Source organism: Helianthus annuus, chromosome 1, assembly GCF_002127325.2.
Source record: "Helianthus annuus cultivar XRQ/B chromosome 1, HanXRQr2.0-SUNRISE, whole genome shotgun sequence".
In the NCBI taxonomy this organism is placed as follows: Eukaryota; Viridiplantae; Streptophyta; class Magnoliopsida; order Asterales; family Asteraceae; genus Helianthus; species Helianthus annuus.
In genome coordinates, this window is record NC_035433.2 from 143,372,082 (window position 1) to 143,398,613 (window position 26,532).

Below are 26,532 nucleotides of genomic sequence, written 5' to 3' on the forward strand. Positions count from 1 at the left end.
TTGCCAACTAATCACGGAATTACTCCAGATTTGAAGGGAGAAGCTGTTAGTCCTTCAAACTACCGCGCTATGATTGGATCTCTTATGTACCTCACAGCATCAAGGCCAGACATAATGTACCCAATGTGCCTGCTTGCCAGATATCAAGTTAACCCGAAGGCCTCACATCTTGCTGCTGTTAAAAGGATTTTTCGTTATTTGAAGGCGTACCCTGACACCGGTCTGTGGTACCCTAGGGATAATAACTTTGAATTGGTAGCTTTCAGTGATTCTGATTTTGGCGGATGCAAAATCGACGGCAAATCCACAACGGCTGGATGTCAGTTTTTGGGAAATCGCCTAGTCACATGGCAATGCAAGAAGCAGACGTGTGTCGCTACATCAACATGCGAAGCTGAATACATTGCTGCCTCAAGTTGTTGCTCCCAAGTTCTTTGGATCCAACAACAAATGCGGGACTACGGTTTTGAATTCCTAACTACTCCTATTTACGTTGATAATTCTGCTGCTTTAGATATCACTAGAAATCCTGTGCAGCACTCAAAGACCAAACACATCGAAATCAAATATCACTTCATACGTGATTGCTTTGAGAAAAGGCTAATCGATGTTGTTAAGGTCCACACCGATGACCAACGTGCCGACTTATTTACCAAAGCATTTGACAAATCAAGATTTGACTTTTTATTATTGGTAAACGGCATTAAGGTCAAGCAAGAGTAAAACCAACATCGGAAAATCATTTTTGTAAATACCTTTGTGTTTTTAAATTTGTCTTCGTTTATTGATTTTAGGGGGAGTAAATCCAAAAATCTGAAAATCCAAAAACATTGAAAAATTTCAAAAACACAAAAACAATAGAAACACAAAAATGAGTTTCCTGGCGAGCAAAAGAGAAAATGATAGTACATCAGTGGTCTATACAAGCCTCTTTTAAACCTTAAATGAAAGACGATAAGCAGCTCTATATAAGATGTATCGGTAGGCTCACAATCATTTTAAAGTGTGCAGGGTGATATAAATCTTAATCGACCGAAGACCAGGTGGGAACCACTCATTGGCATATGGTCTTAGTACCGAAATTTCGTTTGATAGATTGCCGAGGTTCTGAGATATTCGGTCTTTATGCTGCTTATCATCTGGGTATCATGGTTGTATCTTTTACCGAAAAATAACGGGGACGCAAGTCTAGATCTTCCATGATACTATACATACGTGTACATATTACATACTGCATTCGACCTCAATAAGTGATAAACAATCACATGTCCAAATCAAATAAGTGATAAAATATCACACTTATCCGGGTGTCAAGTTCGTCTCTCTGCTGTACGGAAGTACTGACCTGTTCACGGACTTGCACCTGTGCCCTCATGCATATGAAAATCAAGTTCCTCATCAATAAGTGATTATATCACATAGGGCTTGTTTTCAAATCAAAATAAGTGAGTATCTCACAGCTTATACGGTCAAACAGATGATAATCGGTATACTCACCGGTAAGATGAACCCTCGTGCATACCTTGATACGGGAATGTGTCGTGATGTGGATGAACACCGGTCGGTAAGTATAAATCATACCTTAACGTATCCCCTCGCCATGATTACATCTGATAAGTTGAGCTTAAGTGGATAACAATACCGATAATTGTTATAGGATGCTTATCTTAATGGTAACTAACTGAACAACAAGAGTGTTTTGGCATGACCGTACACTGATATGATTCTCTTACCCTCGAAACTCACAAAAAGAATGTCTGTAAATATTTATTTACTGCTTAACTTTTATTGTTTTCTTTTAAACAGTTTCGTCGTTTGGTGCATATCAGCACGACATTAGCGGTGATGTCGTTTGATAACACTCAAAAGATTTTAAATTGTTGTCTTTTAATTTCAAAAATACCAAAAAGATTTTAGGTGTGTTTTAATATAAACTTTGTAAAAGCCAAAAAGATTTTCTTTCTACTTTATTTTCGATCGTACGATGTTGGAACTCGAGTCTTCGTTACCTGAAACCTGACTGAAAACCGAACTGACTAAATCTTCATAAACGGTCAAAATTTGCAAGTTTTGAAAGTTAAAACTAAAATTGACAAATTTATTAAACTTTCAAACTGTCGGACGGTGTTTGATTATGACATGGTCATTCGTGTGTCATTTGTTTATGTTAACTATATTCCAAGCAGTTGTTCTCATTACGCGTTTAGATTTCTTGCATGTGCAGATTCTAAAGGCTAGGAGAACATGGTCGATGACCAGCTTTGGAATGAAGACACGACGAGAAGGCGCTCAAAAGATGAAGATGATCGAGTTGCCGCTGGCCACCATCAACACCATAAGGATCTCACTTCATAAAGATAAAGTATTTCACGAGCTTATGTTAAGGGGGAGTTTGTCAACACACTTCCTACATGATACAGGTAGTTTGTTGATACACTCTCTGCTTTCAAGACATGAAGACTTTGAAGATCCTCCGACATTGAAGACTTGAAAGGACATCAGAGTTTTGAGAACTCGAAGACCAAAGACCATCGAAGTTCGAGACGAGTCTACAACTATAGAAGATAAAGACAAAGCTACAGCCAAGGGGGAGTTTGTTGGTGCACTTGTGTCTGTACTTTGTCTGTATTCGGTCACGATGTAAACGATGTCCTGATTAGTGTTGTAAGTTGACCAAGTCAACCATCCTCCGGTTTGACTTGGACAACAGTTTGTAAATGTTGAAGGATGTTCTGTGTCGAAGGATAGCTCATCGAAGGATATTGTAGATCCTTCGATGGCATCGAAAGATAGGCTTCGAATGATAGACCTCGAAAGGTGACCTTTCGAGGTCCCTGCTGATCCTTCGAATACTTTGTCTTCGATAGATGATCCTTCGGACCATCTATCGGATCCTTCGGACCAGACATCATGGGCTGGGTATAAATACCCATGCAGTGTGTTGAGTTTCAGACAGACTTGTTAGAGAGAATACACACACATCCGAGAGATAGGCTGAGAGCATTCTGTCCGGAAACTCACACACACACTTTGAGAGTTTACATGTTAGATTTGTAAACATTGTGCTTGTAACCGAAACCTTCATTTGCATTAATACATTGGTGTTAATCGGTGAACCCTTGTGTGTTGTGTTTATACTTGCTTAATCTCGGTTTGCTTGCTAGCTTGGATTCCGCACTCGCTAGTGGGTTAGTATAACAAGGTTTGAGGTTCGTCATCCTCCGACAAAAGGGACCTACAATGTTTAGTTAAAATTTTGATGAAACTTTGAATCTTTGATGTTTAGACTTAGAATTTGATGAAACTTACATGTTTTAAACTTTTTTTTTTTTTTTGTCTAGAAAGTATGCCTCCCGTTCCTAAATGCAAATACCTATAAATTTAATATTATATATATTATAAATTTGCAACTAAAAGATTGAATCTTGACTGTTATTGGTTGAAGAATATAAATGAAAAACGATGTTTGATTCTTGAAATTGATTCAGATGATTTTATTCAAGGGGGCTGTAGTGGGGTTAGGTGTGCGATGATGCCATCACAATTTGGTGAGAATGGGAATCCATTCCAAAAGGGCTTTAGATGTAAGTTTTCCTTTCTAATCGTTGATTATTTGGTTCTGAGATATGCAGACATCATAGATTGTGTTGTTCTTCGGGGAAGTTATTTTGAATCGTTTAATTTAAGAAAGTTATAGTTTTGGTTGATCAGGTTTGAATCAGAATGTTTGGAAGACATCTGCAAATCACTTTTCTGGTAATATCAAATTTAGTATATTATTACATGGTCTTTAAGCCTTCATTATCAATTTATCATAGAGTTGTAATATTTTCTTTGAACAGTTTGCCAGGCTTGGCTGTTTGCTGTGCTTAGGATGCATAAAAGACACATTCACATCGGATGAGAGATAGAATAAAGATCTGAGGAGGCTTTATGCACCCGGTTGCCTTTATCACATCGTAGAGAGAAAACCTTTCGGGTATAAGATTGCTACTTATAACTAGCCAAAATTATTCCATGTGTGATGTTAATTGTGGTTGCAGATGTGGTAGGTTCCACTAGTTGTAAGGAGAGTAGTCCCTCTAAATGGGTGATTTGATTTGAGCACATAATTCTTTTTTGCAATGCTACTCCTGACCACGCCATCAATTGGATAGATAGGGAAGTCAAAAGGGCTTTAGATGTAAGTTTTCCTTTCTAATCCTATTAGTTAAATGTAAATGATCATGCTCTATGAAAATCATTAATCGTTACGCTTGACTTACCAGAGTCCATACATATAGTTTAATAGAAAGTCATTTTTACTATGTATTCAATATTCCCTCTAACCTAATATTAAATTTGTAACACATTCTTTGGAAAGTTTGTCACTAAATCATTTATTTTTAGAGTAAATTACTTTTTGAATCCATGTGTTTTAGTGGTTTTAACCACTTGAGTCCAAAATCAAAAAGTTTAACGCCCTGAGTCCCTAGTCATTTATTTTATAACATTTTGAGTCCAATTTTGTACATTTTATAACGACTTGAGTCCAAAAAATTGGACTCAAAAGGTTAAAATTTGGACTGAAAAGGACTCAAATGGTTAAAGAAAATGCTTATAGGGACTCAGGTCGTTAAACTTTTTGCTTTTGGACTCAACTAGTTAAAACCACTAAAACACAGGGACTCAAAAAGTAATTTACCCTTATTTTTATTACAAAGAATCAGTGTTGTATTACTGGATTGAGATTATCAAAGAATCAGTCAGATATATTACAAATTTAGTCATTTTACAAGATAGTCAGCTATTTTATCTTTTTAACACATACTTTTTCAAAAGATCCTTTTGTAAAATACTTAATAAAAAGATACTTTTTATGATAGGATGATAGAAACTGGAAAACTTGATTAATAAAAATAGGGAAAACAAGGGATAGTTAGCCTGATTCGAGATAGGCAAATCTCCAAACACAAGACACGATAATTAATAAAAAACTGGACAAAGAAAATAGATGACTAAAGGCCTATTTATTCTTGAGGATTGCTGGAAGTTTCCCCTTATTTTAGCCTTTGAAACAGTTGCTGAATCATGACTGCTGAAATCATGGGATAATATCTTAATTATGCAGGGAGATGATTGTGCATTTGATTGAGAGGATCAGTTTGGATCTTATCATTACTTCCCGCCTGGTAAAACGACTTGTCCTCAAGTCGATTATCCAATAGTTGTGCCAAGCGATGAGCCATTCAATTATAGGTTGACACGCTTCATAAACCAATAGATTAGCCCAACCGGATTGTGGTTGTAGGTCGAGCCTGGCCACAACATTCGGTGGACCATGGTGGTTGTCTTTCACGTCTCTGCTACCATCTTTCCGATTTGCAGCTTCTTTGGGAAGCTTGGGAACCGTCTTCTTCCCTACCACTTGTGGGTCCTTCCTTACATGATCTAGATCCAAAACTTCAGCACCTTTGGTTGAGTGATGAAGAGTAATTTGGATAGGACCATTGTCTTTAGGCGAATTAACATTTGGAATGAAATTATCATCTTCATCGCCTTCGATTTCTTGATCTTTTGGCGATTGACTTCGGTAATCAACCCGCTCAAACTTCTGGTGATTCTCAATGACTTTGGGATCTAGATCATCTGGGTTGAAACTTGTGTGCATGATCATCTGATTCTTGATTTCTTCACAGTAACTGCCATCCCTAATCATTTGAGTCTTGATTGCTGCAACATCATCCTTGTTGGTGCACTTTTTGTGTCTGTCGCTAGTCTTGTACGTAGTGTTGCATTTTGTACGGTCTTTAGTCTATTATCGAGTCTGTATTCGTAGTCGACCAAGTCGGATATCCTCCTATCCGCTTGGGTCCGACATATTTTTGTCTCTCTTGTTTGTAATGTATGTTAAACTATGCATGTCGCATGAAAGGTCTTTTATGTGATTTGGTTTCTGTTCCTTGCTGTTTCTGCAAACTGTTGTGCAGAAACAGTTAACAATATGCAGCCCTTGACGAAACAGGGCTGTTTCGTCAAAAGTGATGTCGACGAATCAGCTCAGTCAATTTCGTTTATGATTCGTCAAGGTGGTCAACGAATCAGACCTGATTCGTTGACTGTTGGGCTTTCACTTGGGCTTTCATCAGTTTCGTCGGCCCACTTTCTTTTTCGTCAAAGCTGTAAGCCCAGCTGCTATATATAGGAACAGAATGTTATCTGTTAAGGCAGAGATGCTAGTTTACCATTGTCAAGTGTAAGAACTGTGTTTGTATCAGTTGTTGGCATTTCTCAGTTTAATCAAACGAGTGTGTGTCTTTGGTTAACCGTGTGTTCATATTGTTCTATGTTTGTTTGGCTTGGTTAAGTGGTTTCCGCACACTTAACTTTGTTTGCTATAAACAAGGATTCCATAGTGAAAATCGATCCTCCGATTTAGGGACCTACAAGTGGTATCAGAGCATTGGCTCGTATCCTTGTTTAAAATCAAACATAGTTCGATTTTTCTAGCTTGTGGTTGTGTTTGTTCTTGTTCAAAAAGGTTTTAGAAACTTTAAACTTTCTGGAAATATATTCTCTAAAAGGGTGTGTTTATTGCTTGTTTGTTGAAAGTTTTGCCAAAAACCTTTCTAGTTTAAAGTTACACTTGTAACCGGTTGGTTTTGGTTAAAAGTTTTACACAAAAATCTGTTTTCAGAAGGTTTAGAAGTCTTGAAGTTCTGAAAGTGTTCCTCATTTTGTTTATCATATTCAAGTTGTTCTTGATAAAAGTGTGTGTTTGATCTAAAGGACAAGATTTGTATTTTGAAAGAGTGTTTGACCCTTGCTATTACCCACCATACTTCTGAGTTGGTGGATAGAAGGTGTGGGAGAGCGTGTGAGTAGACAGGTTGAGTATAAACTTTTCACCAACTTTCACCAAACTCTGACAATCCTTTTTGACGAATCAGAATTCCATCAACGAATCTGAAAGTCAACGAAACAGGAGTATCTCGCCAAAGGTATCGTTGACGAAACTGAGAGGTGTTTCGCCAAAGATCCCTTCGACGAATCACGTCTATCTCGCCAAAAGTCCCTTCGACGAATCAAGTCTGTTTCGCCAAAGGTCCTTTTGACGAATCACAAGTCTGTTTCCTCAAACTTCTTTGAAGAAACAGGTTCAGTCTCGTCAAACTTCTGTTTCGTCAAACTTCTATTTCGTCAACAGAATTTTCTATTTCGTCAAGGCAGTGTCAAATTTTTAACAGAAGGTTTACAAATTAATCATAACTGTTTGTTTTCAAGTGTTTGTTCAAGTTCTCAGGTAATTGTGATCAAATATGAGTTGTACAAGTCCTTGGGACTGGAGCATTGACTCCCAATCTAGTCAAGAGCTAACTTCTGCTGCAGCTTGGGCGAAAAGCATGTTTCCACATCCATCAATCAGTCCAAGTCAATGGGCATTGGTTTCCAATCAGAGTCAAAGCATTCAAAATCTTTTGATTAGTGAAAGCGAAACGGGCAGCAACAACCGTCCACCAAAGTTGAACCATATGAACGATTTTCCATCATGGAAAAACCGTTTTCACACGTATGTTCAAGGGCAAAGCACAGATCTTTGGACGTGTTTCATCAATCCATTCAATGATAATCTCGAGGTTGCAGCGTCCACTTCAGAAGGTTATGCCAACATGCTCGAAAATGACAAGAAGGCTTATGAATTGGAGAAAAAGGCCTTTGCCACACTTACACAAGCTCTCAACAAAGATATCTATCATCAGTTCTCCATGTGCAAGAACACGAAATCATTGTGGGATGCCTTAGTTGCTAGAGGAGAAGGCAATGCAGCCACTCGAAAGTCTCGTCATGATTTATTGAAGAAAGAGTTTGATTCATTTCAGTTTTTGGAAAACGAAACTCTAAACGACATGACAACACGTTTCTATCATCTGATTAGTGAAATGGTTGCTTATGGGGTTGTATCTACTCAACAAGACTTGGTGAATAAGTTTGCTGACGCTTTACCTCCTAAGTGGAGTTCTTTTATTGAGCTGCTGAAGCACACTGGAACTCTAGACACGGTTAACATCTATGAGTTCATTCAGAAACTGGAACATAAAAACGATGAAGAAATTAGGAAAGCAAAGCGAGCTCCCGTTCCTCAGAATACAGAAATGTACCTTCCAGGCCTCGACGCCTTGGCCAGATCCAATGCAGCACAGCAACCGAAACTGCAAACTGCATTTGTGTCCAATACAAGCTCCTTTCCGTTTCCTCAATCAACTGCTGCTCCTGTTTTTGATCCAAGACCATATATGCCAACACCTCAAGTTAACCCGGCACAACCCTAATTTGATCCAAGATCTTACATCCCAGTTCCATCTCAGCCACAAGTCCAACCTCCACAACAACAACAGCAGGCTCACTATACAAGCAATCCTCAACCTCAAAACCCTAACACAATCCGAGTTGATAATTCAAATCTTTCACACCTCAGCATTGAAGTTGCTAAGGAGCATATGGAAATTATTAATACGATGGTCAGTGCTTACTGTGGTTTGGTAGCAGGTCAGCTTGGTAACATCAACATGACCAATGAAGATTATAAACAGATCGACAAGGAAGAAATGGAGTTGATGGATATTAAGTGGGCTTTTGCAAGTGCAGTTAGAAGGGCCAAAGACTTCATGGCTCGTACTGGTAGAACTTCGTTGGAAGGAAAGAAAGACACGAAGTATGGGTTTGATATTAATGCTGTCACATGCTTTAATTGTGGCGAGAAAGGGCACTTCAAACGTGAGTGCACTCGACCAACAAAACAAGGCAATCATAACCCCTTTAGAAACCAGACGAGAACTTCAAATGTGAATGCCCAGCAAGAAAATCAAGACAGGAGGATTGTGGCAGTCAACAACAATCAGAACCAGTCTGGACCATCAAATCCCAATCGGGCTTTGACAGTTCAAGCTGATGAAGGATGTGACTGGTCTGTGCAATTTGGAGAAGGTGATCAGAATGGTGGAACAGCTTGTTATGCAAAGATTATCAATCACATCAAGCATGTTCATAAGGAAGAGTCTTCTGAGAGTGATGACAGCTCTGGTTATTCGGGTAGTTCTGATGAAGAAGGCTCTATTTCTGGAGATAATCAGTCTGAGCCTGATGTGAAGGAGGAAGGAGGTGCTGATATTCAAGAGTTACTGAATGAAGCTGATGAAGTTAAGAGTCAGAAATCAATTCTGATTAGGAAGGCTGCTACTGCATCAAAGGAAATGGAGAAGTTCTTTTCTGAAGATGGAGCTTTTTCTTTTCAAACTGCCTTTATGGCAAATGTCTCAGCCTCTTCAAGCCAGGTAAATGCTAAAACTCCTGCTGTTATAGATTGTAAATCATGTGAGTTTATGAGGAGTGAATGCGAAAGGGTGAAACTTGAATGTGACACAATTCATAGTCACAATCAAAGTTTGGTTGTTGAAATGTCAAAATGCAAAGAGGCAAATATGGCGTTAACAAGAAACGAAAAAGAGTTTAAAGCTCAACTTGAAAACTTAAAGAAAAATGTTTCAGAAGTTAACAAAGTGGTTTACCATAAACAAGTAAGTATAAATGAGTACATAAATCTTGTTGAGGAAACCAAGAAACAGTTAGCCATTGCCAAATGTGAGCATGATGCGATCAAACAGAAATTGGATAGTTATTCTAACTCCCGATTTGTGCTTGATCACATCATCGATGTTCAACAACTAAAGGGAGATCAAAAGGGCATAGGATATAAGAAGTGCCCACCCCCTTTGAGACAAAACTATGCTCCACCACCTGATGAAGAAGATATGCCACGGTATGAACCCAGTGTGCCTCTTGATTATGAGGAATTTTCTGCTGGCCTAGGGTTCAAACCGGACAATTCTTCAAACACATCCACAAAGCAGCAAGAAACATCAACTTCCATGAATCAAAGTCCACCAATTATCGAGGACTGTGAATCATCGGATGATGAATCTGAAATGGATGTAAGTGATCAGGATAAATCACTTGACAAGATGAAGGGAGTAGTCATTCCGAGAATCACATCCTTTGTGATCCTGATACTCCTGTGGTCTCACCTGTCAAGAAACAAGTGATAGATCCTATTAAGGTTGAGAAAAGGGATGTGTCTACTGTTAAAAGCAGGAATTTGTTTTACAAATTGGTTGGTGGTGATAAAATTTACTCAGATCATGATTTTCCAATTGAAAACGTTAATCAATCCTTGATTGATAAAGTTTTTGAAGATAATACAAACAAATTTTTGGGAAAAACTCTTCCTGGAATTGTAGTAACACAATGTGACCCAATTCCTAAGAATGAGATCAGAAAACAGTTTGGAAATCAAAAATCATCAACCACTCAACAACCCAGTGCTTCTAAGAGTAGACAACCAATCAAGCGAACTCAAAAGCCTAATGTCTCTCAAGTTAAATCTGAAACAAAAGGAGCTCGATCTCAAAAGAAGGCAAAAGATGTCAAGTTTGTGTCATCCAAGGGTACTGATAAGATTGACACTTTTGAGAACAAATCTAACACAGATTTTGTAAAACAAGTCACAATCTTAAAACGTAATAGTGATAACAATTACACTCAACATACAAATGGGTGTGATGAAAAGGCAAGTACCTCTGGTTCCACAAACTCGACATCACATGGTCAATCAAGTTCTCCCAAATTTGTTGAAAGGAGAACATGCTTTAAATGCGGGGAATTTGGGCATATCATTAAAAATTGCCCAAACGCTCCAAAAGAGAAATTTGTTGAGAAAACTCCACCTGTAAATGTTCACCCTCAACGTCAGTCTGTTTCACCAAAACGTGATAAACGAACAATTAAAGAACAAGAATTGAAACTACGACGTAAGAATGTGAAAACCGTTGAAAAAGCTTTAAAACCTGAAGTTAAAACAGTTAAAAGGGAACCAAGTGTGTCACAGCCGCTGAAGCCAGAGTCTTCAAAAACAATTTATAACACTCAATCTGGTAGGCAAAAAGAAACTTGGAGACCTAAAACGGGTGATAGTTCAGGGGGAGTTAATGTGTTCGAGAATCATCAACAGATCGAGGTCACGTATCGTGATGCTCAGGGACGACCCAAGGCCACTATGGCTTGGGTCCCCATCCTCAACTGATCTTTGAACAATATGTGCAGGGTGTTCCAGGAGGAACTATTAATAGTCATTGGATTGTTGATAGTGGAGCATCCAGGCACATGACTGGCGACTTACGGCTTCTGTACGATGTGAGAAATATTAGAGGAGGCTATGTCGCATTTGCGGGAGACAAAGGCGGATACATCACTGGAGAAGGAAGTATCTCCAATGGTATTGTGTGTTTCGATAAGATCAACTATGTGAAGCAAATTGATCATAATCTTCTCAGTGTGTCGCAAATCTGCGATAAGAAGTTCACCGTGCATTTTGATGATGCCGGCTGCTATGTGCTAAAACCCGGATTCAAAATTCCACAAGAATGGATTCTCTTATCGGCTCCGAGAGTTAATGATCTGTATATTCTTGATATGAGCCAAGCCATTACAACATCTGCACAAGTCACTTGCTTTGTCTCAAAAGCCACGGAAAAGGAGTCTATATCTTGGCACAGAAGAATGGGACACATTCACTTGAGGAAGATGAACCATTTGGTGAAAAACAATCTTGTGAATGGTGTGCCTGTGAGAAGTTTTCATCTACAAGATATTTGTGTCTCGTGCCAAAAGGGGAAGCAAACAAAGAAGTCTCACCCTTTGAAGAAAATCAACACTGTCAACATGCCTCTCGAACGTCTTCACATGGACCTCTTTGGACCTATGAAGCACAAGACTATGTTCGGTGATGCCTATTGTCTAGTAGTTACTGATGATTATTCTAGATTTTCTTGGGTCTCCTTCATGGCACACAAGAGTGAAACTCCTGGCATCCTCAAGGACCTTCTCACTATGTTGGAAAATCTCTATACGTTGAAAGTGAAAAGGATCCGAAGCGACAATGGAACCGAATTCAAGAATCAAGTTATGGATGAGTTTTGTACTTCTAAAGGCATTCTTCATGAGTACAGTTCTCGTTACACTCCACAACAAAATGGTGTCGCGGAGAGGAAGAATCGAACGATTATTGAAACTGCCAGAACAATGTTAGTAGAGTCGGAACTCCCTGTTCAATTCTGGGGGGAGGCTGTGTCGACTGCGTGCTACACATTAAACAGAGTTCTTACAGTAAAGAGACATGGCAAAACTTGTTTCGAACTCCTTCAGAAAAGGAAACCGGATCTTTCTTACCTAGAACCCTTTGGTGGTCCTTGTACCATGATTGAACCAGATGGCAAATTTGGTGCTAAGGCTATCGAGGGCTACTTCCTTGGATACCAAACTCCAAACTTTCGTGTCTGGAATCTAGCTACCAAAAAGATTGAGCTGTGGAGTGAGGTGAGGGTTCAAAGGTATACGAGTCCTGTCAGAGCTCCGGGTGATCCGTGGATGTTCGACTATGATGGTCTGTTTGACTCCTTCAATCTGCAAACCTTTGACGAAGAATCAGCAGCGGCCAGAATGTTGTTGGAAAGTGACAACGCTGCTGTCTCACCTTTGGTTAGACCTATTGTTGTTGACCCTCAAGGTTCTTCGTCTATCAACAATATGGCTCAAAATGAGGTTTATGAAGATGCTGCTGACTATAATGAGTCTTCTGAAGATGATGAATATCATGATGCAGCTGAAGGATCTTCTGCTCCAGTTGCTCCTGTTCAAGGTGCTTCTGTTGATACACCTCATGTGCAGAATGTGGATACTGCTGAAGGAAATGCATCCACCTCTACACACATTCCTGGTGTGGAATTGGTTGTTGATCTTAATTTTAACAATTTGGGTATCAATGCTCGCGTGCCAGACAATCCTGAAATGAGGATTCATAATACCCATCCCCAGCAGAACATAATAGGAGATGTCCATCGCGGCGTGCAGACGCGTAATCAACTGAGAAACAACCAGAATGCGGGTTTGTATTCGGCCATAAGAGAATCCGGTCAGCAGAATGACTGGTCCTTCGCATGTTATGTGTCACAAGAAGAACCAAAATCGTGGAAAGAAGCTTTGAAAGATAATGCTTGGGTTGAGGCTATGCAGGAGGAACTTCAGCAATTTCAGAAGCTTGGTGTTTGGAAGCTTGTTGAAAGACCAGAGAACTATAAGAAAATTGGCACTCGATGGGTTTTCAAATGCAAGAAGGACGACCGTGGAGTGGTTATCCGTAACAAAGCAAGATTGGTCGTTCAGGGTTTTCGTCAAATAGAGGGGATTGACTACAATGAAGTCTATGCACCAGTTGCCCGTCTAGAGGCTATTCGAATCTTCCTTGCTTATGCATCATTTAAGGGATTCAAGGTCTACCAGATGGATGTGAAAAGTGCTTTTCTTCATGGGATAGTTCAAGAAGAGGTGTATGTGGAACAGCCCCCAGGATTCGAAGATCCAATTCATCCTGATAGGGTCTGGTTGCTAAACAAAGCTCTTTATGGTTTACATCAAGCACCTAGAGCTTGGTACGCAACCCTATCCAACTATCTTCTGGAGAATGGATTTCGGAGAGGCCTTATTGATTGCACCCTCTTCGTCAAGGAACAAAATGGAGATCTTCTGCTGGTGCAGGTATATGTGGATGATATTATATTTGGTTCCACTAATGAATCTTTGTGCAGGGAATTCGAGCAAATTATGTAGGAAAAGTTCGAGATGAGCGCGATGGGAGAGATGAACTTCTTTTTGGGCCTACAAGTTCAGCAAACGGAGTCTGGGATATTCATCCATCAGACTAAATATGTTGGTGACATCTTGAGCCGGTTCCAGATGTCAGATGCAACGCCCGCCAATACCCCACTTCCGCAGAATCACGGGATTACTCCGGACTTGAAGGGTGAAAGTGTCAACTCTTCTTATTATCGTGCTATGATCGGATCTCTCATGTATCTTACTGCTTCGAGGCCTGACATCATGTATCCAACCTGCCTGCTAGCAAGATATCAAGCTAATCCGAAGGCCTCCCATTTGACAGCTGCTAAAAGGATCTTTCGCTATTTGAAGGGATGTCCAGACACCGTTCTTTGGTACCCTAGGGATGATAGCTTTGATTTGACCGCATATAGTGATTCTGATTTTGGTGGTTGCAAAATTGACGGCAAATCAACAACAGCGGGATGTCAGTTCTTAGGAAGTCGCCTGGTGACGTGGCAGTGCAAGAAGCAGACGTGCGTTGCTACATCAACCTGTGAAGCAGAATATATTGCTGCCTCAAGTTGTTGCTCCCAAGTCTTGTGGATACAACAACAAATGCGCGACTACGGTTTTGAATTCCTAACTACTCCTATATTTGTTGATAACAATGCTGCCTTACAGATCACTAGAAATCCTGTGCAGCATTCCAAGACCAAACACATCGAAATTAAATATCACTTCATACGTGATTGTTTTGATAAAAGATTAATCGATGTGATTCATATCCCCACCGAACACCAACGTGCCGACCTGTTTACAAAAGCCTTTGATAAATCACGGTTTGATTATCTACTTTTGGTCAACGGCATTAAGGTGCTCCCTGAGTAAACTCTTTGGCTAATCGTTTTTGTAAATATTTTCTTTCAAAATCCGAAAAATACAAAAAGATTTTCCTTTTCTAATCTTTTAGCATTTTAGGGGGAGAAAATTTCAAGAAAATACAAAAACATTAGAAAATCTCAAAAATCCAAAAAGATGTGTTACGTTTCTGTCTTTTATTTCTTAAAATTAAAAAAAAAATCAAAAAAAAAATAGAAAAACCCAAAAATGAGTTTCTTGGAAAAAGGAAAGTGATGATATTCACTGGTGTGGTCGGTCAACATGTTTGAAATCGTTAAACAAATGATAAGTATCTCTTCTAACGATGTATCGATAGGCTCACAATCAAACTAAAATGTGCAGGATGATACAAACCTAACAGACTTCAAGTCAGGTGGGAACCATTCATTGGCATATGGTCTTAGTACCGAAATTTCGTTTGATAGATTGCCGAGGTTCTGAGATATTCGGTCTTTATGCTGCTTATCATCTGGGTATCATGGTTGTATCTTTTACCGAAAAATAACGGGGACGCAAGTCTAGATCTTCCATGATACTATACATACGTGTACATATTGCATTCGACCTCAATAAGTGATCAACAATCACATGTCCAAACAAATAAGTGATAATATATCACATTCATCCGGGAGTCAAGTTCGTCTCTCTGCTGTACGAAAGTACTGACCTGTTCACGGACTTGCTCCTGTGTCCTCATGCATCGAAAATCAAGTTCCTCATCAATAAGTGATTCTATCACATAGGGCTTGGTTTTCAAATCAAAATAAGTGAGTATCTCACATCTTATACGGTCAAACAGATGATAACCAGTATACTCACCGGTAAGATGAATTCTCGCGCATACCTTGATACGGGAATGTGTCGTGAGGTGGATTCACATCGACTTGTAAGTATAATTCTTACCGTAAAGCGTATCTCCTAAGTATGATTACGTTTGATGAGCATGAGTTTATGTGGACAGCAATATCGATAATCGAGGTAGTATACTTGTTAGGAATTTTAATCAGAAATAGAATTATGTTGACTAAGACCGTAAGCTGGTATGATTCCTTATCCTTGAAACTCGGAAAAAGTTGCATCTGTACAGTTGATTATTTTATCATTTCATTTGCATTTAGTTTAGTTTTCAACATCTTAGAAAATGTAGTAGTTATGCTTGTTTTTGATTATGCCAAAGATATTGCTTGGTGTGTGTGACCGGAAGCCTGAAACCTACTTCATAAATCGTTCTTGCTCTTGAAAACTCAAACGAATGTCAAAATGGTTAAATTGCTAAAATTCTGTGCAGTATGCAAAAACTTTCATGCCTTGGTGTTTTTGAGACTAAGTTTGACGAATCAGGAATTGATTGACGAATCAAAATATTGTTGACGAAACAGAACTGGTCAAAGTCAGTTTTAGGTCAACCTGTTTCATGTTGACGAATCAGTTTTGTCTCGTCAAAGGCTTTGACGAAACAGGGAGCCCAAGCCTGTTTCGTCAATGGGCTTATTTCTGAGGCCCAAGATAAGGCCCACTGTCTGTTTCATCAAGGCCCATGTGTGTCTCGTCAAAACCCTGATTCGCCAAAAAGGTGGGTCGGTTACAAAAGTCTTTATGTCAGAGAAATGGTTCATTTTTTCAAAACCACTCAAGTTCACCCCTACATTTTCTCTGCAAACCCCATATCACCATACCGACGGTTACCTCTGTGTTCTCTCCCAAATCTTCAGATTTTATCTCAAAAAACTTACAAGAATCAAGGTGCACAATGTGTTTGATGTTATTGTTCTTGTTTTTGGCTCCGATGGTTTCACCGGAAATCCGACGGAAACCCTCTGTGATCGATATACCTTCCTTTGAATTTGTTTGTTGTGTCACTTGATGTGTTTGGATTGCCTGTTGTTTTTGTTAAATCTATGTACCTATCTGTTTTTCTTGTCTATAATTTGGATGTGGGTTTGTGTTATAAAAACAGGGTTTTAATATTAAAACTGAATGTGTTCTTGAACGGTCACTTTAACCGCAAATAAGACTCTCATTTGTGTTAGGGCTTGTTTTGCATTTGGGTTGGGATAACCAGTTAACATTCAAAAGATTTCAGTAAATTGTTCATTGTTTAAACCCCTGTCGGCGAAACTGAAAAACCCAGATCTTTATTCCGGCGAATTTGAACAGTCGGCGAATTTGAACAGTTGGCGAATCTGAATTTGGGGAAACAGACATGTTGACGAATCTGATGGTCAACGAATCAGATCCGTTGACGAATCTCAAGCTCTTCTGTTCCGTCAAAGGATGTTTTGACGAATCTGAGTAGTCAACGAATCAGAACTGGAATTCTAATTCGTCAAAACCACTTCTGTTTCGTCAAAGGATCTGTTGACGAATCTAAATGGGTCAACATAACAGATCTGGTCAACACTCAGATCTGTTTCGTCAAACTCATTTCTGTTTCGTCAAATATGTTCTGTTTCGTCAAAATGCCTTAGTGAAATTCACAGTAGGCAGTCTGTTCACAGTGGGCATGTATGATAGGCTGTATGTCTAGTGGATTCATGAATTTGTATCCATACATGTCCAAATGTATGCGTATGTGACTATTATTTACTGTGGACGTTTATATTTGCAGATGGCACCCAAGGAAGGTAAGCGTAAACCGGCAACTAAGAAAGAAAACAAAACGGAAGAGGAAATCATGTCGGAGAAGCGGCACAACCAGGTTGCCTATTTGGATCCAGAGGAGAAACTTGTCGAACTAAAAGAAATTACACAATGGATCCGTGAATCACGTATCAATTATGCAATCACATTCTCGACGCCGGTATACAAATCTCTAATCAAGGCATTCTGGGATTCAGCACATGTTGGAGAATTGGATGGCAAAGAAGTTATCAGCGGTCGGGTAGAAAACGTGGACGTGATTGTATCACCGGAGATTCTGAATGAAGTTCTTCAGCTACAGGATATTCCGAACGCGCCAATTACTGTTCCTATCATGTGCATCCGTGGGTGTTTATTACGGATGAAGTGCACAGGTGATATCTTCAGCATGCAGATAAACAAGGGTGACTTCCCACTTCGATACAAGTTTCTTTTGCATGTTCTCATCCAGTGTATTAGCAACAAACGGGCCGGTTATGATATGGCCAGTAACGAGCTCATGGGACTCTTTGTGGCCTTGGTACTAAATAGACCGTTTAGTATTTCAAGGTTCATATTTGAGTATATGAAAGAGAATCTGACGAGGACGGGAAAGAATCGAACCATCGGAAGCAAATATTGGATGTACCCTCGGTTTCTGCAGATGATCATGAACGTTCAGCATCCAAGCCTGCCAAAAGCCGACAATGATCTGCTAAAAATTGAAGCTATGAATCTCCATTCTTTACGTCTCATCAGGAACTTAGCACATAAACGGTACAAGGAGAGTAACCCTCCAAGGAAAGTTTTCGGTGCTCTTCATGATACTACGTATGTTGCTCCTGAAGATAACAAGTGGCGTCATGCAGAAAGTCAATCTGATGACGAAGAACCTGAGTTAACAAGGATGATGAGTGAGAAATTCAGTCCAGATCCTGAAGTATCAGATGAATCTGATAGTGATGATGATGGTGGTGATGGCGGTGATGCTGGTGCAGTTGGTGCATCGAGTGTAGGCACAACTGCTGGTGCTTCAGCTGGTGGCACCTCAGCAGGGGGAGTGTCAGCTGGTGACACCTCAGCTGGTGGTGACGATGAGGCGGAGTCAGATTCTGAGGATGACTTTCTACTTGAACCCGGATACGAAATGTATCGGGATGAACGTGGGGTAAGAAGGTACAGAAGGATCAGACAGGAAGATGATCCTGAATATGTTCCCTCTGATCCTGAAAGAGAACTTGCTAAAAAAAGGAAAGCTGAAAAGGCTGCTGAGCATCATAAGAGAAAGAAAGCACGCAAGTACTTAAGTACCTCCTCCAGAGGATCCGCACCTCAAGTGCCTACTTCTGAACCTCCTGTGATTACAACTCCTCCTGCAGCTCAAACTGTGCCTGCTCAATCCACTCCTCAACGCACTATAGCAGCATCGATAAGAGCAACAACAGCTGGACCAAGTGCCGAACGACAGCAAATCTTTACAGATATGACACAGGAAGAAAAGAATAACTTCCTGTTTCTGCAATTTGAGGCTGCGGCTGATCGGATTAAGAGGCAAACTGACTTCATTCAGATCACAAAACGTGATCAAGTCGGTCAGTTAGTGGAGATTGATAGGTTGAAAGCAGCAGTTGGTGCGCAACAGGCCACTATCCTACGCCAACAGGAAGAGATCAACAGGCTTAAGGCAGAAAATGAACGTTTGAAAGCATCTGAAGCTGAACGAGATAGGCAAAGCTCTGTTCTTCAAAAACTAGCCGAAGACTTGAAGAGTCGGTGTGATTTTATGAAGAACTGGTTTGAATCAAGGAATACAACTATTGCTGAGGGTGTAAGAACAATGACGAAGGGGTATGAGTTCCTAAGAAAGCGCGTGGCGACTTTATGGGAAGATCGGTGCAAGCAGCAGGAAATCTTGCAAAAACGAGATGAAGACCCAGAGGATCAGGGTAATCCAGATACAGCTGCTGCACCTCAGCAACCCCCAGCTGGTACTTCATCTGAAATTATTGTGTATCAGCCGTCGACTCTTGGATCATCTCAGGCTGGCTCTAGTGGAACTGTTGGTGAAGAACAGCTCCTAGAGGCGTTAGCTGGTACATCCTCTGTTCCTAGTACAGCAGATTTTGCTTTGCAGGTTGTACCACCAGTCACCAGTGGACTACTGGAAGAGGGTGAGATAGTTGAAGATCTCACGCCTCAACAGATGATCACTCTCATGGCAATGCGTGATGTGAATGACGAAGAAGTGGAGAAAATGCCAAGTGAACCGGAGACTGGGGAGTCGGTGAATGTGGAAAATGTTGATGAGATAGTATTTGAAGGTGTTGCCAAGAAATCAACTTATGTGAGAGAAGACGGTACCGAATTTGCTCCTTTTGATGAGGACTGGCTTAAGGATAATGTTGAAGACATTGATGAACACTTGAAGAACCGTGACGCTTCTGAAAATGTCACGGATGTGTTTACCGAATGGCGTCAGCGGTTTCTGTCTAAGGTTGCTAAGCCAGCTCCTGAACCTGAACAGGTGGATTTTCTACGGCTAGAAAAGGCCAAGCCAAGTGGGCGTATCTTATGTTGGATGTTTGTGAAAGAAATCCACTGCATAGCCATCAAAAGGGAGTTCGGGATTCAGTATTTCCGATCATTGCTGAGTATTCTATCCCTGCCATTCTACGACGTCGCAGCACTTACAAAACTTGAGCTCATTAATCGCTCAAAGTTTGAAGGTGCTTCTCACTTTGCACGTCTTATCAAGATGAACAAGAAGTCAGGATGGAAAGACAAGTCATACAAGCCGCAGTTCCCAAGGCATGAGCAGATCAGGTTCACGCTCGATCCGGAAACAAATACAGGGAGGTACAAGCTGGTGTATGATCCTCCCAGAGTGGTAGACAAGATTCCTCTTATGCCGATGCAACAGGATTTTCTTGGAGACATGCGTCTGTGGTGTTATGACTCGGATACTCATGAATCCGTGATTGTGTTCAACGATGACAAGAATTTTAGGATTCTGGACCCGATGTGGTTGGTGAATATGTCGGCGTCTGATATCACAAAGTTGTATAGGCATGACATCATCTACGAAGACAAGGATGCTCATCAAGCGTTAAAGTTTCAAAGAATTGCATGCTATTGCTATTACCGGGGAATACATTCTGGTAGTTCCTGGTCAAAGCATCACCTGTGAAGATCAAGATGAAGACCGAAGACGAGCAACAGACAAGGGGGAGTTTCTTGGTGCACTTTTTGTGTCTGTCGCTAGTCTTGTACGTAGTGTTGCATTTTGTACGGTCTTTAGTCTATTATCGAGTCTGTATTCGTAGTCGACCAAGTCGGATATCCTCCTATCCGCTTGGGTCCGACATATTTTTGTCTCTCTTGTTTGTAATGTATGTTAAACTATGCATGTCGCATGAAAGGTCTTTTATGTGATTTGGTTTCTGTTCCTTGCTGTTTCTGCAAACTGTTGTGCAGAAACAGTTAACAATATGCAGCCCTTGACGAAACAGGGTTGTTTCGTCAAAAGTGATGTCGACGAATCAGCTCAGTCAATTTCGTTTATGATTCGTCAAGGTGGTCAACGAATCAGACCTGATTCGTTGACTGTTGGGCTTTCACTTGGGCTTTCATCAGTTTCGTCGGCCCACTTTCTTTTTCGTCAAAGCTGTAAGCCCAGCTGCTATATATAGGAACAGAATGTTATCTGTTAAGGCAGAGATGCTAGTTTACCATTGTCAAGTGTAAGAACTGTGTTTGTATCAGTTGTTGGCATTTCTCAGTTTAATCAAACGAGTGTGTATCTTTGGTTAACCGTGTGTTCATATTGTTCTATGTTTGTTTGGCTTGGTTAAGTGGTTTCCGCACACTTAACTTTGTTTGCTATAAACAAGGATTCCATAGTGAAAATCGATCCTCCGATTTAGGGACCTACAATCCTTCATGGCTGCAATATCATCCTCCATGGTTGCTAAGATGGCGTCTAATCGTGCCGCAATCGCTAATAACTGGGCAGAGATAACCAAATTCCGGGTTGTAGGCGTCATTCAACTTCCCGGCAATGGAACCAAATGATATAAACTGGAAAACTTGATTAATAAAAATAGGGAAAACAAGGGATAGTTAGCCTGATTCGAAATAGGCAAATCTCCAAACACAAGACACGATAATTAATAAAAAATTGGACAAAGAAAGTAGATGACTAAAGGCCTATTTATTCTTGAGGATTGCTGGAAGTTTCCCCTTATTTTAGCCTTTGAAATAGTTGCTGAAATCATGGGATAGTATCTTAAATTATGCAGGGAGATAATTGTGCATTTGATTGAGAGGATCAGTTTGGATCCATCCAATTTGGTTCTTATCATTACTTCCCGCCTGGTAAAACGACTTGTCCAGTTTCTATCAAAGATATTGTCCAGTTTCCCGGCAATGGAACCAAATGATAGAAACTGGAAAACTTGATTAATAAAAATAGGGAAAACAAGGGATAGTTAGCCTGATTCGAGATAGGCAAATCTCCAAACACAAGACACGATAATTAATAAAAAACTGGACAAAGAAAATAGATGACTAAAGGCCTATTTATTCTTGAGGATTGCTGGAAGTTTCCCCTTATTTTAGCCTTTGAAACAGTTGCTGAATCATGGCTGCTGAAATCATGGGATAATATCTTAATTATGCAGGGAGATGATTGTGCATTTGATTGAGAGGATCAGTTTGGATCTTATCATTACTTCCCGCCTGGTAAAACGACTTGTCCTCAAGTCGATTATCCAATAGTTGTGCCAAGCGATGAGCCATTCAATTATAGGTTGACACGCTTCATAAACCAATAGATTAGCCCAACCGGATTGTGGTTGTAGGTCGAGCCTGGCCACAACATTCGGTGGACCATGGTGGTTGTCTTTCACGTCTCTGCTACCATCTCTCCGATTTGCAGCTTCTTTGGGAAGCTTGGGAACCGTCTTCTTCCCTACCACTTGTGGGTCCTTCCTAACATGATCTAGATCCAAAACTTGAGCACCTTTGGTTGAGTGATGAAGAGTAATTTGGATAGGACCATTGTCTTTAGGCGAATTAACATTTGGAATGAAATTATCATCTTCATCGCCTTCGATTTCTTGATCTTTTGGCGATTGACTTCGGTAATCAACCCGCTCAAACTTCTGGTGATTCTCAATGACTTTGGGATCTAGATCATCTGGGTTGAAACTTGTGTGCATGATCATCTGATTCTTGATTTCTTCACAGTAACTGCCATCCCTAATCATTTGAGTCTTGATTGCTGCAACATCATCCTTCATGGCTGCAAGATGATGGCGTCTAATCGTGCCGCAATCGCTGATAACTGGGCAGAGATAACCAAATTCCGGGTAGTAGGCGTCATTCAACTTCCCGGCAATGGAACCAAATGATAGAAACTGGAAAACTTGATTAATAAAAATAGGCAAAACAAGGGATAGTTAGCCTGATTCGAGATAGGCAAATCTCCAAACACATGACACGATAATTAATAAAAAACTGGACAAAGAAAATAGATGACTAAAGGCCTATTTATTCTTGAGGATTGCTGGAAGTTTCCCCTTATTTTAGCCTTTGAAACAGTTGCTGAATCATGGCTGCTGAAATCATGGGATAATATCTTAATTATGCAGGGAGATGATTGTGCATTTGATTGAGAGGATCAGTTTGGATCTTATCATAGGACTTTTTTTATTTTTGATGGTCGAGTATTAATTTTAACGAGAGAGCTAACCTAGCTACCAGGCAACATTCCTCTTGGTAGCTTTAATACTGCATTTAGTTTTACGGGTCTAAAAGATATAGATGTTTTAGCCACTAAGACCCTTTGTATGGATGGTTATTTCATCCCACTTTTTTTAAAATTGAGCTCACAAAATTCTCTTTAGTATTGCAAGTGACATCACAAATTTGGGTAGTTTAGGATAGTTGATGGTAAGTTTGAAGTCATCAAATCTCATTGGTTCAATCTTAGGAGTTAGGACCGTGGAGGGTAGTGAAATGAGTGATTTTCCAACCCTTAGAATTAATTGTCCGGGAGTTGATTTGTTGCTCATTTCAGTCACATGGTACTGTTTTAGATGTTTATGTTTGGTACAAGAGTATATGTGTGTGTTTGATGAGCTTTATTGGTTATATGTGTGATAAATCATGCCTGAAGCCAATGCCAGAGGTTTTTATGTCAACTGTGGAAGATAGAAAGCTTGAAGATATAAAACAAGTGGAATATGGGCTTGAAGGCTACTTCAAATTTGGAGTAGGTTGTTCTTTTATCATGTGGACAAGTATGTCTTTTGCTGTTATGTTAAGTCAGTTTTCTTTTAACTATTTTGATCATGTTTCACAAATTTTTAATGTTGATTTGATCTTAATTAGTTCAAGTTTGGATATCCCAAATTTTGCTTATAGATATGGATACACATAATATGATTTACAAGATGATGATTGTGAAAGGAATTGTTTGACTGAACAAAATATGTAGGAATTGTTTTTGCTTGTATCTTCCTCATAATTTTGGAACTGTTTCGTTAGTGTTTAAGACCCGGTAGTTGAGTCAAACGTAGAACGAAACCATTCAACCTAGCTTGATCATACTTGGCGGAATGTAACAAACAAATTGCTTCTACTTTATGTGAAACCGAACGACGTCACAACAGAATGTCACAAACAATTTGCTTCTACTTTATGTGAAACCGAACGACGTCACAACGCAGCGGCCACTTCTTCTATTGTTCTTGACTTGTAAGCCCCCGGCCGCAACGCGGTGGGGGTTGAACCTAGTTTTAAATGAATTTGAATCAAAAAGAATTTATTCGAATTTATCCGAATTCGAATTTTTAACTGAAGACGAATTGATTTCGAATTGAAGTTTTAATTCGAACAATTCGATTCGAGTAATTCGAAAATTCGTTATTCAATTTGATGAATACCCCTATGTGTAACCATTAACCAAGGGGGCGCCAAACCAGATTTTCTTCAAAAAATTAATTTTCATATAAAAATTTGGTATCAGATATAATAATTATATATTTTGATTAATTAACTCAAATAAATATGAATTTTGAGGTCTTAAGCTTTAAAATACATCATTGGCCACTTTTGACCCGTTTGACATGGTAGAGATAAAATAAATAATTACAGTTGATCCAACTTGTACGTTAATGGGTTGAGTTTGGCATGTCTACTATCATTTTTTGTAATGGATCAAAATGGGTACTTGTGTATGCACACGCCAAATATGAATGCATTAACTATATTACTTTAGTAAGAAAAATGTTTACGCGCTGTACATTATTACTTCTGTTATTTTTTTTGTTTGACCTACTGTTTGAAAAATGTGAATCTATTGTTTCTCTTTTCGTGTTTATGAAGGAACAAGTAAGACAACAAGGAGAATATGAATCTCTCCACCGTGTAAATATTGGATTCGGTACATGGGAATTTGATCCAACAGAAATTGAGAACCCGTTTACAGAAAACGAAGAGTTTGTTCATATCTGGCAGGGTGATGAAGATATTCTTGTGCCTGTGACACTTCAACAGAATATAGCCCAACAACTTCCATGGATAAAGTATCACGAGCTCACAAGTGTGGGTCACATGTTCCCTTATGCTGAAGGGAACAGTGATGCAATCCTAAAAGCACTTCTTCTTGGCCAAAGTTAGTTAAAACATTGTTAACATAATACAATAAAACTGTTATATTTAGCATTATCCTTTAGGGTTTGAAATTAATATTAATAATTAAAACATATGGTAATGCGTTCATGTTATTTTATCGTGTTACTTGTGTTTCATTATTTCTTAACCACGGTTAGCGATTTATGAAACATGTTGTCTCATTCCTGTTATTGAATCATTTATATTTAAGCGTATTAAATGTTACATGTCATGTGATCCTCTTAGTAAACATGTATGTGTTAGTGTTTAAGAAAGTGGCATATCAAACTATATGTGTCTCATTCATGTTCAATACCCGTGTTAACATGGCATGTTTTATGATCTTCGTGGGGATGGGGGTCACATCTTCCCCATGAATTTGCGAAATGAGGGCGGCAAGCGGTGTTCCGTGTGACCCCGCTCCACGTCAGTACTCCGCAATGCCTCACCGCATGTTAATGACATACTTTTATTAAGATCGGAGATTTTTTTTGGACACTTATATCCCCGGAAAGTAACAAAGAGATCATATTCATAAACAACTCCAAATTAAAGTCTAAATAACATTTCATAACACAATTCAATAATATCAAACGTTTTAAAGATAAACAACAATATCCAAATTAATGTCTAAATACTTTTAGATGATAAAAAATGAAGTAAAATACTAACGTCCGAAATTGCTTACGGATACCACGTCTTCAATCCATTGTATTGATCAACAAATCACATCATGCATATTTGATCCTGTAATGATAAGTAATAACTAATAAATAAATTTAAATGAATGAAGACAAACAAAAGCAAACACAAATTGTGAACGCAAAGGGACAAACACAACAAAAGTCCACGAACAAACGAAACATGTGTTCATGTCTTTCTGTTTAACTGAATGAGCAAAAGATTTAAACTTTGTTCATGGAACATGTTGAAAGAAAAAAATATGTAGACTATAATCTAATAGATGATAAGATGATCATGTTGAAAGAAAAGTACAATAAAACATGAAATACACGCATTAAGGTTACCTTGTGTATAGAGTGCCAAGTGCAGCCACCAATCATCATTCGTCAATCTCATCGTCGTCGTCATCATCGCCATCCTCGTCCTCGTCATCGCCATCGTCATCGTCATCGTCATCGCCATCGTCATCGTCAACATCCTCGTCCTCGTCATCGCCATCGTCATCGTCATCGTCATCGCCATCGTCATCGTCAACAGATATCCCAAAAGCTAAATTGAAAAAAATAGATTTCCCGAACTTTTGTTAGCTATATTAATTGAAACAAAATTTAGTTTGCTAGCAAATCGCATGCATAATGAAACAAATAGTGAAGTTTTGTATGTGTAATTTTTATATATCTTTCTAAAATATTATATGGAACATAGCAAAGGTCATTGTATTGTTTAAAATTTTCTTCCATTGTAATGATGTTAAGAAAATAATAAAAAATACTGAAATTTTTTTAAAAAAATTCTTCCACTGTAATTATATTTAAGAAAATAATAAAAAAAATACTCAAATCAAAAGCAACGTCCAAGCAAAATCAAATACTTTAATTATTTGTTTTCTAAATTAAGAAAAGTTCACTATTGTTTTTTTAAAGAACGTGAGACTTATGTAGTAAAAAGGTTAGAAAAAAAAAA

The 26,532-nt window shown here is 39.2% G+C and overlaps 2 protein-coding genes and 2 long non-coding RNA genes across 4 annotated transcripts; 2 read left to right on the top strand and 2 right to left on the bottom strand.

The window, feature by feature from the left end:
- Positions 1 to 3,515: 3,515 nt before the first annotated feature.
- LOC110883535 lies at positions 3,516 to 4,300 on the top strand. Its single transcript, XR_002560503.2, has 4 exons — positions 3,516 to 3,584; positions 3,712 to 3,756; positions 3,843 to 3,979; positions 4,044 to 4,300. It is a non-coding gene; the product is annotated as an uncharacterized LOC110883535 (long non-coding RNA).
- A 780-nt stretch (positions 4,301 to 5,080) lies between these two features.
- LOC118480942 lies at positions 5,081 to 21,310 on the bottom strand. Its single transcript, XM_035975957.1, has 2 exons — positions 21,144 to 21,310; positions 5,081 to 5,725 (listed from the first exon to the last, which is right to left on the bottom strand). Exons 1-2 carry the CDS (start codon positions 21,249 to 21,251, stop codon positions 5,099 to 5,101), a joined length of 735 nt encoding a protein of 244 aa, XP_035831850.1. The 5' UTR covers positions 21,252 to 21,310; the 3' UTR covers positions 5,081 to 5,098.
- A 2,079-nt stretch (positions 21,311 to 23,389) lies between these two features.
- Positions 23,390 to 24,891, top strand: LOC118491661. Its single transcript, XM_035989611.1, has 3 exons — positions 23,390 to 23,510; positions 23,602 to 23,684; positions 24,598 to 24,891. Exons 1-3 carry the CDS (start codon positions 23,390 to 23,392, stop codon positions 24,889 to 24,891), a joined length of 498 nt encoding a protein of 165 aa, XP_035845504.1.
- A 565-nt stretch (positions 24,892 to 25,456) lies between these two features.
- LOC118480944 lies at positions 25,457 to 26,297 on the bottom strand. Its single transcript, XR_004864250.1, has 2 exons — positions 25,914 to 26,297; positions 25,457 to 25,632 (listed from the first exon to the last, which is right to left on the bottom strand). It is a non-coding gene; the product is annotated as an uncharacterized LOC118480944 (long non-coding RNA).
- Between the last annotated feature and the right edge of the window lie 235 nt (positions 26,298 to 26,532).

Excerpts from the sequence above, each read along its gene's own strand:
- LOC118480942 (XM_035975957.1), bottom strand. The coding sequence starts at position 21,251 with ATGACGCCTACAACCCGGAATTTGGTTATCTCTGCCCAGTTATTAGCG. Across the intron at positions 5,726-21,143 it reads ATGATATTGCAGCCATGAAG|GATGATGTTGCAGCAATCAA; the intron begins GATTGTAGGTCC and ends TGCACCAACAAG.
- LOC118491661 (XM_035989611.1), top strand. The coding sequence starts at position 23,390 with ATGCCAGAGGTTTTTATGTCAACTGTGGAAGATAGAAAGCTTGAAGAT. Across the intron at positions 23,511-23,601 it reads TTCTTTTATCATGTGGACAA|TTCAAGTTTGGATATCCCAA; the intron begins GTATGTCTTTTG and ends GATCTTAATTAG. Across the intron at positions 23,685-24,597 it reads TGATGATTGTGAAAGGAATT|GAACAAGTAAGACAACAAGG; the intron begins GTTTGACTGAAC and ends GTGTTTATGAAG.